Here is a 14,517-nt window from a genome sequence, read left to right on the forward strand (position 1 = left end):
ACTACACAAGCCCAGATCTAAACACACCTACACACACACACACACACAACACAACCATAAAACCACACACACTGCCCACACACTTCAACACACAACCAACAGAGCCAAAGGCAGCAGCTAGGTTGGTATATATTTTGCGTAGTTTGCAGTCCCTTGCTTGTCTGCACTTGGGTGGTCTAATGATGCGTGTTGTTGACAGACCGCCACCGTCTCTTGGTCCTGTCTCCGGGGACGCCACGGAAACAACAGACGCACTTTGATGATGTCAGGTCACTCACCCCCCCCCTCTCCGGCCCGCCTTAGTGTGGGATACCTTTGTTTTGTTTTTCACATCTCTCGTCTAAAGTTCTATCCATCTCAGCTTCTGTGTGTTGTTCTGTCTGTTGGAGTAGGCGTGTGTGTGTGTGTGTGTGTATGTGGGGAGGATGGGGGGCGGAGTGGGTTCTTTGGGGGGGGCACCTGCCCAGGGAGAATTGGTTTACAGGCAGTCATGAATTCCGTCCTTGATGTTCGCTGGTTATTGTGAGTGTCCTCGAGAGCCTGAGCATATCCCAGGCAGTGGGACACAGAGAGAGGGTTTTGGCTCGGCCCACAAACCTGGCCACCCTGAAGACATCTTTGTCGCCCAACCGGGTGGAGCCAGAGCGTTTCTATGGGAGACGCAGTGCGAGCACAGCTCCCACCAAGACGTGCCCGAAAACCAACCTTGAGGCCGGCCTTTGTGTCTAGAAATGTCGCACGGGCATGTTTGTCGCTTCCGAAACGAATCCCGTTTCCTACCTGCGTCTGCGCTGAGCGACGGCAGCACACCTGCGCGGTCACAGCGGTGGCTGTCATCCACCTCGCTCGCCCTGCTGCCACATGTGACAGGAAGTCGTTTGAAAACTCCCCCGCCTGTCCTCCCCTTCCCACGTCCCTCCTTGTTGAGCTCTCTATTTGGGATGCCCCCCACCCCTCTCCTTCGCCCCCCACTTCCCAATTAACTTTCAAATCAGACCCGGAATCAAATCGGTTTGCGTTAGTGTGTCACTCTCTCTCTCTCTCTGGCCGGACACAGCGATTGCGAGGAAATGTCATCATTCCAAGGGCGCAAATGTAAAATAAAAAGAAGCTGTTTCTCCCCACTGTTTAGTTCCAATGCCAGTGAGTACCGAGCCTTTAAACTTTGCAGTTGACTTTGGAGTTGTGTGCGGGGGAGGTAGAGAGAGAGAGGAATAGAGAGAGATGAGGAGAGAGAGGCGAGGAGAGAAAAGGAGGAGAAAGGGGGAGGGAGAGAGAGGCTGATAGATGAAAGACAGGAGAGAGAAGAGGAGAGATGAGAGAGGAGAGAGAAGAGGATGGAGAAGAGGAGGAGAGGAGAGAGAAGAGAAGAGAGAGAAGAGGAGAGTGGAGGAGAGAGAAGGGGATGGAGAGATGAGAGAAAAGGAGAGAGTGAGGAAAGAGAAGGGGATGGAGACGAGAGAAGAGAGATCGTGGAGGAGAGAGGAGGAAAGAGGAGGAGAGCACACACACAAAGGGCATCCAACATCTAAGCGTGTCAGCGGGAGAGACTGCTTCAAATGTCAGCTACGTGAGGAACATTAGAACAGAAATAGCACAGGAAGTAGTAACTACACCCAGTTACATTACAACAGAAGTAGTAACTACACCCACTTACAGTACAACTGGAAGTAGTAACTACACCCACTTACATTACAACAGGAAGTAGTAACTACACCCACTTACAGTACAACTGGAAGTAGTAACTACACCCAGTTACATTACAACAGGAAGTAGTAACTACACCCACTTACAGTATAACTGGAAGTAGTAACTACACCCACTTACAGTACAACTGGAAGTAGTAACTACACCCAGTTACATTACAACAGGAAGTAGTAACTACACCCACTTACAGTATAACTGGAAGTAGTAACTACACCCACTTACAGTACAACTGGAAGTAGTAACTACACCCACTTACATTACAACAGGAAGTAGTAACTACACCCATTTACATTACAACAGGAAGTAGTTACTACACCCATTTACATTACAACAGGAAGTAGTAACTACACCCATTTACATTATAACAGGAAGTAGTAACTACACCCACTTACATTACAACAGGTAGAGGGGATGGATAGAGAGAGAGAGAGAGAGAGAGAGAGAGAGAGAGAGAGAGAGAGAGAGGGCAGGTGAAGGAGAGGGAAAGAGAAAGAGAGAGAGAGAGAGAAAGAGAGAGAGAGAGAGAAAGAGAGAGGGAGAGAGAAAGAGAGAGAAAGAGAGAGAGAGAGAGGGAGAGAGAAAGAGAGGGCAGGTGAAGGAGAGGGAGAGAGAGAAAGAGAGAGGGAGAGAGAGAGGGCAGGTGAAGGAGAGGGAGAGAGAAAGAGAGAGGAGAGAGAGAAAGAGAGGGCAGCTGAAAGAGAGGAGGGGAGTGAAAGGGAGGAGGACATGCAGGTTGTGGATGATGAAGTGTTGCTCTAATCCATGGTGAACGATACACGTGTCAGTGTTTCCTTCCTGGGCAGGGCGAGGTAGCCACATTCAGCCGCCTAGCGGGGACTCCCTGATCCTAGCCTTTACCTCATCACACACACATATACAGTATATAAAAACTAGAGATACAATTTCTGGAGAAATTGTAGGGTGTGCTTGCTTGGGTCGGTTGCACAGGGGTCCGTTTTTTAATGACATTTTTACAACTGATATTTCTGTATATTTTATATAAAAATGCCATACTTATTATTTATAAAGATTACATAGATTTAAAAGCATTTTTTTGTGCTGCTCGTTTTACAACTGAAAATACGAGTGAAGTGTAGAATTAAATATGATGTCTTCTCATTTCCCCTGCAAGAGGCAGCCTCATAGCTGAATCAAAACGAATACATTTGGCAGACCGGTGTAAAAATGGACCTAATCTCTATGATTTAAACGTCCTTTTAAGTTTTCCCTTCTCGTGATATTTTCAGGCATTTAGCCTACTCATATTGCAATCATTAATAAAGAACCCCCTTTGAAGATTATTCTACGACGTTACCCGGCAGTAGAAGATGGAATCGTGGTTCAAACAGTACCATCTGCTAACTGAAAATATGCCCCCAAAAACGTAAATAAGCTTGACATTTATTTAGTGGAAAATCGCTCATTCATAAAAAGCTCACTGGTAGCGATCAGTCAGTAACAACGCAAAATGCGATATAGCCCTGTGTGGAGAAGCTGCCCCGGTAAATTGTACTACTACGGTACAGTACTAGACTACAGTACTGCTGTGTTCATCTTGGTAGCGATTGCGTTGGTTGAATTCGATTTAACGTTCCGTTGTACGGTTTAGGCTGAAATTATTATTATGAACAGATTGACAAAGTTTAGGCTGTGGCAATGAAGTTAAGGTTAGTAGTTAGATAGATTTTTGATTTAAGTAAGGGGAGTGCCGAACATGTTCTGTCGCCGTTTGACTTCCTAAACAGCTGTGTAAGTTAGATGTTTTTGTCGTGTGTCTCGCGTAAGCTACAGCGTTGCAGTGAGCTACACTGGTTTGAAACCACAGGTAATGGTAATTTCACCAACAAATCGTTTACTAATGTCAGAATAAATCCTACAACGAAAATGTATATGTGAGGAATGTTTATTTTAACGATTGAAAACAGATACATCATAGACCACTGTAGTATGTGTTGCCCGGGCAACACAGGCTAATGTCATGATGCTAATACTTCAGTGAAATAGTAGACTACTGTTTCCGAAAGTAGATGTACTTCCTTAATAAAATCAGCTTATATTGTACATTACACGTCACAATTGTGTGTCATTTTAACAAAGTAAAATTAGTAAATAGTTATCACCCTGGCCTCTTTGCTTGTGGCGTTTCTGCAGCTGCCTTGCAGTAAAGCAGTTAGCTTAGCTATCTCCCAGAAGTTAACGAGCTGCTAAACTAATGTTCTGCTAGAGGTAGTCACGCGCACCGTTAGCTTCACTTTTCGCCACAAAAACTTAATTTCCACTTAAACCATGCAACAGAACGTAAATCCCAATAGAAGCAACTCAATCGCTACCAAGACTAAACTTTAACACCTAGGTTGTCTATGTAGGCCAAATATTGACTGAGTTTTAGGGGGGCAAAAAGAATAATAAAAATAATATATATGTGAGAGAACAAAGGTTGTGCCCTTGCCGAAGGCAAAGCACACCCAATTACACATACTCATTCCCACACACACACACACAAATTATGTAATTACACACACACACACTCGTTCCTCTTGTTGTGTGTGTGATGGGGAGAGGGAGTGCAGAGCAAACAGAAGAGGCTAATAAATTAGTTTAATTACGGCGTGTGGCGACCTTGACTTTTTTGGGCGCTGGCAGACGGAGGGAGAGAAGAAGAGTGTCTGAATGAAGCACCTGTGAAAGAGGGACAGGAGCTTAGCCCAGAAGCTCATCAATCCCCCTCCGCTCCCCCTCCGCTCCCCCTCTCCGCTCCCCCTCCGCTCCCCACTCCGCTCCCCCTCCTCTCACCCTCCTGCTCCCCCTCCTCTCCCCCTTCCGCTCCCCCTCCTCTCCCCCTACACGCTCCCCCTCACGATCCCCCCCCTCCGCTCCCCCTCCGATCCCCCCCCTCCTCGTCCTCCCCCTCCGCTCCCTCCTCCTCTCACCCTCCTCTCCCCTCCGCTTCCCCTCCTCTCCCACCTTCCGCTCCCCCTCCCTCACCCTCCTCTCCCCCTCCGCTTCCCCTCCTCTCCCCCTCCGATCCCCCCCCTCCTCTCCTCCCCCCTCCTCTCCTCCTCTTTCTCCTTCACCCTCCTCTCCTTCCCCTCCTCTCCCCCTCCTCTCCTCCCCCTCCTCTCCCCCCCCTCCCTCTCCTCTCCCCCCTCCTCCCACCTCCCCCATCCCCTCTCCCCCTTCCTGCTCCTCCTTCCCCATCCTGCTTTTCTGTCTCACTCCTCGTGTCTCACTCCCCTTGTATCACTCTCTCAGTATCACTCTCCATGTCTCACTCCCCTTGTATCACTCTCCTCGTCTCACTCCTCTTGTCTCACTCCCATTGTCTCACTCTCTCGGTCTCACTCTCTCTGGATAGTGTATTAACACTACCAGTGTCTTAATAGCAGCTGCATGTCCCCCATCGTGCTAGCTGACTAGCGATTCCGCTAGTCAGCTCTCACCTCAACATCAGGACATTCTCTAACCCTGACAAAGTATTAAAAAAACACAAACTGGGCTTTGATGCACTTTGCTGTGATTGGGCCATCTCTGCAGGCTGCAGTCTTCTTGGAAACAATAATGATTATAATTATGTTTCATTTTAATTTCGTAGAAGCTTTTACTCAAGGTGATGCGCAAGGGGGATTTGAACCTGCAACCTTTTAATCAGGAGTTAAATGCTCTAGCCACTGGGCTATACTTACCCCTCCCCCCCTCTCCTTCCTCTCTGGAGGCTAAGAAGGACTTTCCTCTTTGGTACATTTATGTCAGTTTTCCAGCTCTGCCTGGTCTGACAAGCTAAAGGCCAAGGGTGACGTATCCTGAAGGCTACATCCAAGATGGCCGCCGCGTCCAGAGCTGGGTCTGGTCCCGGCGGCGTGACGGGGGGGGGGGTGGGGGACGTCAGAGCTGCGGGGCGAAGACGAACGCCTGACACCCGACTCCCCTCCTGGGACTGCTCAAAGTTCAGCCAGGTACGGAGAGCGTTCCCGGCCCCGCCTCGCGCTGTTAGACAGTGCCCGTGTGTGCCGACAGAATAACGGGATACGGAAAAGCCATTCCACCGCAGCAGGCCAGCCAACACGAATGGCCTTCACAGGTCGTTTATTCCCAGATAATGTGTGTGGTACTTTTGGTGGATTAGGTTTTTGGTGTTGTTTGCGTCCCTACTTATTTTTGGCTTTTACGTCGTAAATGTGCCTCTGAAGTCATTAATGCTAGAGTTCCACGGATTACTGGGTCTCTCTCTCTCTCTCTCTCTCATCTCTTCTCTCTCTCTCATTCTCTCTCTCTCTCTCTCTCTCTCTCTCATCTCTCTCCCTCGACATCTCCCGCTCCCCTCTCTCTCTCTCTCTCTCTCTGGGGTGGGGTTGTGCGTGCAGGGTGGGGTTGTGGGTGAGGTGCAGGGGTGGGGTTGTGGTGGAGGTGCAGGGGTGGGGTTGTGGGTGGAGGTGAAGGGGTGGGGTGGGGTTGTGGGTGGAGGTGCAGGGGTGGGGTTGTGGATGGAGGTGCAGGGGTGGGGTGGGGTTGTGGGTGGAGGTGCAGGGGTGGGGTGGGGTTGTGGATGGAGGTGCAGGGGTGGGGTTGTGGGTGGAGGTGCAGGGGGTGGGGTTGTGGGTGGAGGTGCAGGGGTGGGGTTGTGGGTGGAGGTGCAGTGGTGGGGTGGGGTTGTGGGTGGAGGTGCAGTGGTGGGGTGGGGTTGTGGGTGGAGGTGCAGGGGTGGGGTGGGGTTGTGGGTGGAGGTGAAGGGGTGGGGTGGTGGGTGGAGGTGAAGGGGTGGGGTTGTGGGTGGAGGTGCAGGGGTGGGGTTGTGGGTGGAGGTGCAGTGTTGGGGTTGTGGGTGGAGGTGCAGTGTTGGGGTGGGGTTGTGGGTGGAGGTGCAGGGGTGGGGTGGGGTTGTGGGTGGAGGTGCAGGGGTGGGGGTGGTGGGTGGAGGTGAAGGGGTGGGGTTGTGGGTGGAGGTGCAGGGTGGGGTGGGGGGTTGTGGGTGGAGGTGCAGTGTTGGGGGTTGTGGGTGGAGGTGCAGTGTTGGGGTGGGGTTGTGGGTGGAGGTGCAGGGGTGGGGTGGGGTTGTGGGTGGAGGTGCAGGGGTGGGGTGGGGTTGTGGGGGAGGTGCAGGGGTGTCCTTACCTCGTTCTGCAGCTCGTCGTCACTCTGGGGGGAGGCCAGCATCTCAAACAGGGAGGAGCAGAGCTCCTCAGGGCTGGACGCGATCATGTTTCCCCCGCCCAGGTACCGCTCCACCTCCTCCCTCAGGACGGCCCCGTCCGCCTCGCCGGCCCCGCCTCCCCCCCGCCCCCCTCCCGCCCCCCTGGTGGCTGTTCAGGAAGCTGTCAAAGTCCAGGCCCCTCCCTCCCCCCTCTTCCCTCCCCCTCCCCCTCCCCGCCCCCCCAGGGCGGCCGGTCGGCCTGGTCCAGGGTGTAGCAGTCGTAGGAGAAGGCGATGTTGCGCCCGAAGGCGGGGCCGTGCGCGGCTCGGCCGGGGCTCTGGGCTGGCGGACGAACTCCTCCACCCGGGCCTCCCCCAGCGGCGCCACCGCCCTCAGCCACCCGCCAGCGCACGAGGCGTCCGCCGCCGAGGCCGGGAAGGGCCCGAACATCTGCTTGATGGCCAGGGTCTCCTCGCGGCCCACCTGCTCCCTGTTGTGGAAGGTCTGGAACAGGAAGACGGCCGCGCTCTCGATGGTGTCCTGGCCGTCCTCCACCACCAACTGGCGAGGGGGGGGGGGGGGGGGGGGCTGTGTTAGAGTTACTGTCACTGTCGTCATAATCATCATGTGAAATAACATATCCGTCACGGACATTGTTGACATTATCATCATCATCACATAAAACAACATATCAATCATCAGTCATTATTGTCACCATTATCGTCATCATCACTACATGCAGTAACTTTAACTTTGATAAGGATGCAGCCGTTTTGTACTATTTGTATTTTTTTTTATATTTGTATTTTTATATTGTAAATTATGGCTACTTTATAGTTTATTGTATTTTTTTTAAAATTTTAAATCACCTTCGTATTTGCTGGACTATGTACCTTTAGTGTAATTAGATTAAATATTTAAGTTTTTAAGATTCCTATATGTTTAATGCAGCTCCTTCCTGCCAAAGTCAATTCCTTGTCTGTGCAAACTTTCATGGCGATTACAACCCTTTCCGATTCTGATTCTGTTAAATAGGATTCTCTTAAATCTAAAGTCGGGGGGACAGATTTGCTGTTTTCAAAAAGTGTGTGGAACAAAAGTCATGTTACATGGTTTATTACAAAGTGATGTCCCCATGTATAACAAACCCATGCCCCCAGTCTACATGAACCCATCAGTCATTACCCCCAGTCATCACCACCACCACCATCATCATCATCTTTTGTCTGCACTCTCAGAGAAGGATTCTGGTCATGGGGACAATGCTGATAGTCATTACAGTAATTACATCCATCACTATCATTACAATACTTTAACAACAGCTCCCAATAGGCAATCTTGTTATTATTCTGCACTGTATCTTGCAGCTGGAGAGAGAGCTGTGTGTTGTAGATATGGGAGGCGAAAACATGATAAAGTGTGTGCACCTTTCCTGAGTCACCGTAGAACAGATGCCTCTTAGAACTCATAGAACCTCGTCTGGAGAACAGTCCAGAAGCATTCCAGACCCAGCTTTCATACAGGGAAGGAACATGGACTAATTGCCTAATTACAGGAAAGAATGCAGAGCAAGACAAGGGTAGAGAAAGGATGTGTGGGTGGAGATGGAGAGAGGGAGAGGTGGAGAGGTGGAGAGAGGGAGAGGTGGAGGTGGAGAGAGGGAGAAGTGGAGAGAGTGAGAGGTGGAGAGAGGGAGAGGTGGAGAAAGGGAGAGGTGGAGGTGGAGAGAGGTGGAGGTGGAGAGAGGTGGAGGTGGAGAGAGGGAGAGGTGGAGAGAGGAAGGGGTGGAGAGAGGGAGAGGTGGAGAGAGGGAGAGGGAGAGGTGTAGAAAGGGAGAGGTGTAGAAAGGGAGAGGTGTAGAGAGGGAGAGGTGTAGAGAGGGAGAGGTGAAGAGAGGGAGAGGTGTAGAAAGGGAGAGGTGTAGAGAGGGAGAGGTGGAGAGGGAGAGGTGTAGAAAGGGAGAGGTGTAGAGAGGGAGAGGTGTAGAGAGGGAGAGGTGTAGAGAGGGAGAGGTGTAAAGAGGAACAGGTGGAGAGAGGGAGAGGTGGAGAGAGGGAGAGGTGGAGAGAGGGAGAGATGGAGAGAGGGAGAGGTGGAGAGGGAGAGGTGTAGAGGGAGAGGTGGAGAGAGGGAGTGGTGGAGAGAGGAACAGGGATGGGGGTGGAGAGAGAGAGAGAGAGAGAGAGAGAAGAGAGAGAGAGAGAGAGAGAGAGAGAGAGAGAGAGAGAGAGAGAGAGAGAGAGAGAGAGAGAGAGAGAGAGAGAGAGGAGAACAGAGGTGGGGTGGAGAGAGGAAGCAGCAGGAGATGAAAGGATTTATAACTAATCAGAATGAGTCTGGAAGGTTCTCTCTGTTCTCTCAGTCTCCTCTGTCAGGTAGGAACACGCCCTCCCTCCATCCATCCATCCTCCTCAACATTCCCTCCATCCATCCTCCTCAACCCTCCCTCCATCCTCCCTCCATCCTCCTCCTCCCTCCCTCCATTCGTCCTCCCTCCATCTTACTCCTCCCTGCATCCTCCTCCTCCCTCCATCCACCCCCCCCCCCCTCCATCTTTCTCCTACGACCTCCTCCCTCCTCCCGCTCTTTTCTGCTCTGTGTGGGAGTTCCACCTGGCTAAGCTCACCCCAGAACACTGGGCAAAGGGCTAGGTTGTGTTAGCAGCAGCCGTAGCAACAGCAAACATCTCATAATATGCTTCAGCTTTTCACCCCTCCGCTGCTTGATGAGGAGATGGTAGTGCAAACGGGGTAAAGAAGAACCGCTGGGTCTTTCTGTGATGACAGGACAACATTTCGGATCTGTCTACCAAGGGAAGGGTGGCTTGTTCCTCAGTGGCCTTTGTTAGCTGTTCTCTGCTATATGAGAAGGGAGACTTCCTGGGACTTTGTGTGCTTTCAGGCACTCTGAAACCTGACCCTGGATCTGTCGGCAGAGCCAGCATGACTAGGCATATGGAGCTCTAGGTACAGTCACGTCACACATGTAGCCAGCCTGCCAGCCTGTCAGTCAGTCAGCCTGGCAGCAAGCCAGGAAGATAGTCTGGCAGGCAGGTAGAAAGGCGGATAGGCAGACAGAGGTAGGCAAACAGGAAGGCAGACAGTAAACAGGAAAGCAGACAGTAAACAGGAAGGCAGACAGTAAACAGGAAGGCAGACAGTAAACAGGAAGGCAGACAGTAAACAGGAAGGCAGACAGTAAACAGGAAGGCAGACAGTAAACAGGAAGGCAGACAGTAAACAGGAAGACAAACAGGCGGACACAAGCAGACAAGGCCAAGAGTACCTCAGAGCTCTCTGTCCTTCAACCCTCCCCCCTCCCCCGTCTCCCCTCCCCCGTCTCCCCTCCCCCGTCTCCCCTCCCCCGTCTCCCCTCCCCCGTCTCCCCTCCCCTGGGTGTGGGGCTGTATCTAGGAGATCTATCAGAGACGCAGCAGGATTAGAGACGGAGCAGGAATCCTGCCGAGTTCCAATCCCCCGCCCCGTTGCTTTCCTCCCTCCCTCCACCCACCCACGACACACCTCCTCCTCCGCCCCGCACGCCCACCTCTCCTCCTCACCTTCTCCCACTCGTCCATCACCCACCTCCTCCTGCTCACCTTCTCCTCCCACCCACCTCCTCTGCCTCCTCCTTCCCTCCCGTGCTCACCTTCTCCCCCCCACACGCCCTCTCCCACCACCCCACTTCCCCCTGCCTGCCTGCTCACCTCCACCCCGACCCTCACCTCCTCCTCCCCCCTCCTCCTCCTCCCCTGCAGGCAGGATCAGAACGGCATTGAGAGAGAAGGAGCTGGCATGCACACCGCTGTATGGCTTCAGAGGAATTCTGGGGGATTTGCATCTAATCTAATTATTAGAGGTATCAAGGTCAAATCGACACCTTCGTGGCGCCGTTGCTCAGGCAACGGAGAATGTGGCGACAAGAAGCATTGACACCTTGTGTGAGTCAGCTGTCTATAGGTGGAGGTCAGACCAGCATTCTGAGCCCTTAGACCTTCCTCTCTGGGTTGAGTCAAACAATAAACCTGTCTTCTGAGAGATCTTATGTAATTCTGCTACAACGATTTACCATCCAAACCGATTTCCGTGCTAAGATCTGCTACAACGACTTACCATCCAAACCAATTTCAGTGTTATCTTGCTAATCTTGGCTAACAACTTCATTTTATTTTTATTCAGTTTCCTAGGCCGTAGTCTTTGACCTCATATTTTGCTCGTTTTCCGATCAATATTTTTCTTTTGATAATTTGATGAAAAGCGCAAGCCTGGTACTGTAAACGAGTGAGGGTTCCAGGCCAGCGAGTTGATTACCTATCTGCTTGGCAGCCTGTAGAATGCTCCTCAGCTCCTGGTTGGCTGCCTGCAGCTCTGCCTTCTCCAGGTTCTGAGTGCAGAACTGGACGATCTTCTGCCATGTCAGGCCTTGTCTGGAAAACAGCTCCTGCCTCTGCAAACGCTTGGTCTGGAACGAGACAGGAAGCACAGGGAAACAAAGATAGAAGCGCTCACTACACAGCTCTCTGTAGAAGAGACACACACACAATCACTACACAGCTCTCTGTAGAAGAGACACACACACAATCACTACACAGCTCTCTGTAGAAGAGACACACACACAATCACTACACAGCTCTCTGTAGAAGAGACACACACACAATCACTACACAGCTCTCTGTAGAAGAGACACACACACAATCACTACACAGCTCTCTGTAGAAGAGACACACACACAATCACTACACAGCTCTCTGTAGAAGAGACACACACACAATCACTACACAGCTCTCTGTAGAAGAGACACACACACAATCACTACACAGCTCTCTGTAGAAGAGACACACACACAATCACTACACAGCTCTCTGTAGAAGAGACACACACACAATCACTACACAGCTCTCTGTAGAAGAGACACACACACAATCACTACACAGCTCTCTGTAGAAGAGACACACACACAATCACTACACAGCTCTCTGTAGAAGAGACACACACACAATCACTACACAGCTCTCTGTAGAAGAGACACACACACAATCACTACACAGCTCTCTGTAGAAGAGACACACACACAATCACTACACAGCTCTCTGTAGAAGAGACACACACACAATCACTACACAGCTCTCTGTAGAAGAGACACACACACAATCACTACACGGCTCTCTGTAGAAGAGACACACACACAATCACTACACAGCTCTCTGTAGAAGAGACACACACAATCACTACACAGCTCTCTGTAGAAGAGACACACACACACAATCACTACACAGCTCTCTGTAGAAGAGACACACACACAATCACTACACAGCTCTCTGTAGAAGAGACACACACACAATCACTACACAGCTCTCTGTAGAAGAGACACACACACAATCACTACACAGCTCTCTGTAGAAGAAACACACGCACAATCACTACACAGCTCTCAGAGACACACACACAATCACTACACAGCTCTCTGTAGAAGAAACACACGCACAATCACTACACAGCTCTCTTAGAAGAGACACACACACAATCACTACACAGCTCTCTGTAGAAGAGACACACACAATCACTACACAGCTCTCAGAGACACACACACAATCATGCGCTGTCTCTCACACACACAATCACACTCTCTGTCTTACACACACAATCACACTCTGTCTCAGAGACACAATCACATTCTCTGTCTCTCACACACAAACGCAATCACACTCTCGCTGTCTCTTACACACACACACACACACACACACACACACACACACACACACACACAGACATACTTAAGTAAGTTCATGCATGACTGGAAGACACACAGTATAACATATCATATGTTAAATATGCCTGAATAGGAGGAGGATTTTAAATAAGCCTCCTTCTTATGCAGCGGTTATTAGTGCTCCTCGGTCGTACTGGAAGGCAGGGGGGAGAATTAACACTGTGACTTCATTACAATCAGCACTTCCATGTCCTCTAAAAGCAGCCATTTTAACACAAGCTCAAAGATAATCTTCAAGCCTGGCCCTCCAGCTTTCCCCTGGAGCAGCACTTTTCACGCTCTGGGGATTAAACACAGGGCCAACCGGAGCACAGGTGGTGATCTGAACACCCCACTGACTCCCAGGTCTAAGTACTATACCTCCAGAGCTGTCTCTGATCACACAGAGAGAGAGGGGGGGGAGAGAGAGAGAGAGAGAGAGAGAGAGAGAGAGAGAGAGAGAGAGAGAGAGAGAGAGAGAGAGAGAGAGAGAGAGGGGGGGGGGGGGGGGGAATGGTCATAACGTGATGTGAAAGGAGAGAAGAGAAGGACTATCGACAGTAAAGTCAGATCCGATGTCCGGAGTTCCGGACATCTGTAGGGGATGGAGAAGGTCACAGGCAGGTTACACTTAATTAGGAGCTTCCTCCTGAATGAAAGGTGTCCCTACCCTGAGGTCGTAGACCTCTTCAGTGAAGTCCTCCTGCTTGCTGACGTTGGAGAACGAGCGCAGAGCGCCTGTGAGACGTGGAGGTGACATTGCCTACGGTCCATAAGATGCTAAAGCACTCCAATGTCTGTCTGCAACAACAAAAAAAACGCAACACAAGCAAAGTCATTAGAGTGAGTACGTTGTCAAAAACACGAAACTCATAACGTTCGCTAGCTAGATTGTTAACTGAGTTGATTAGCTCCTACTAGCATGCTAGCTAGCAACATTCCAGGGTACAGTATTATTAATTACCATATACCACTACTAGAAGAAAAAAACAGCGATACGCGTATATGTTATTTATCTGCTTGCTTTAGTATTGCGTGGAGGATGTAGGTTCTGTTCGCCATAGGACTAGAAAAATGTATCAGGTTAAACTTGCTAGCAGTAACTATGCAGCTTAAGTTACTGATTACAGCTGGTGCTAGTTAGCCCAAATGGGGATGCTGCAGGAAAGCTGTTTAACTAATGTGTCCGTTTACAAGATACTTGGGCTAGCCAGATAGATGTTTTACATTGATATCGAAAGCTAAGGAAGCTAGGCTAACTGTTGTACCACGTTGTCCAATGCGCGTGCTTCGTGTCTTGTTCTAAAACCGTGATTCGCGTGACAACGTTACACAAAGGAGACAAGGCATGCTGTTTAACGCCTGCGACAATAACGGCTCGTTTCAAGGATTTTAAACTCACCTTTTCACACTTGAACAGAGAAAAGTTAGCTAGCTCGTAGCCGGCTCTGTCAACTCTGTCAACAGACACCACCTGTATTAGAGTGGTTGTGGGTAATGTAGTTTGACGCGGGATTTCTGACAAAGGCGAGGAGCAAAGATTGTGTGAAAATGTAAGAAACACGCTGCCCTCCTAGAATGTTTTTAGTTTATTTTTGTGTGGTTGATTATTACTTGTTCTCTCTGTCACTACATTGCATTCATTGTACCTGTGTTAAATCTAATAAAATCTATGTTATGGGTCAGGCTACTTGGGATGTGAAGGGGCAGAAAGGGACGACCCCGCATACATTATAATAATCTGTCTCTACATTTTGACTATACTGTATCATTACCATAATCTTAATCCTACACCGCTCTTTTCACCTCTTTTGACCCTGACCCTCATACATAGTTAAAGGCCAGGAGCTGGCTTGTTACATTCGCAGAAGGCTAGAGAATTTACTCCATAAAAATACACAATAGCATGAACCAGGTATTAATCTACAGTTTGG

The 14,517-nt window shown here is 50.2% G+C and overlaps 1 protein-coding gene across 1 annotated transcript; it reads right to left on the minus strand.

Moving 5' to 3' along the window:
• Window positions 1-10,649: 10,649 nt before the first annotated feature.
• LOC134023925 (activating signal cointegrator 1 complex subunit 3-like) lies at window positions 10,650-14,087 on the minus strand. The gene is made up of 3 exons (XM_062466281.1): window positions 13,986-14,087; window positions 13,254-13,384; window positions 10,650-11,296 (listed from the first exon to the last, which is right to left on the minus strand). Exons 2-3 carry the CDS (start codon window positions 13,341-13,343, stop codon window positions 11,060-11,062), a joined length of 327 nt encoding a protein of 108 aa, XP_062322265.1. The 5' UTR covers window positions 13,344-13,384; window positions 13,986-14,087; the 3' UTR covers window positions 10,650-11,059.
• Between the last annotated feature and the right edge of the window lie 430 nt (window positions 14,088-14,517).

Source organism: Osmerus eperlanus, chromosome 7 (genome assembly GCF_963692335.1).
Source record: "Osmerus eperlanus chromosome 7, fOsmEpe2.1, whole genome shotgun sequence".
Classification (NCBI taxonomy): Eukaryota; Metazoa; Chordata; class Actinopteri; order Osmeriformes; family Osmeridae; genus Osmerus; species Osmerus eperlanus.

Excerpts from the sequence above, each read along its gene's own strand:
- LOC134023925 (XM_062466281.1), bottom strand. The coding sequence starts at position 13,343 with ATGTCACCTCCACGTCTCACAGGCGCTCTGCGCTCGTTCTCCAACGTC. Across the intron at positions 11,297-13,253 it reads AAGAGGTCTACGACCTCAGG|ACCAAGCGTTTGCAGAGGCA; the intron begins GTAGGGACACCT and ends GTCTCGTTCCAG.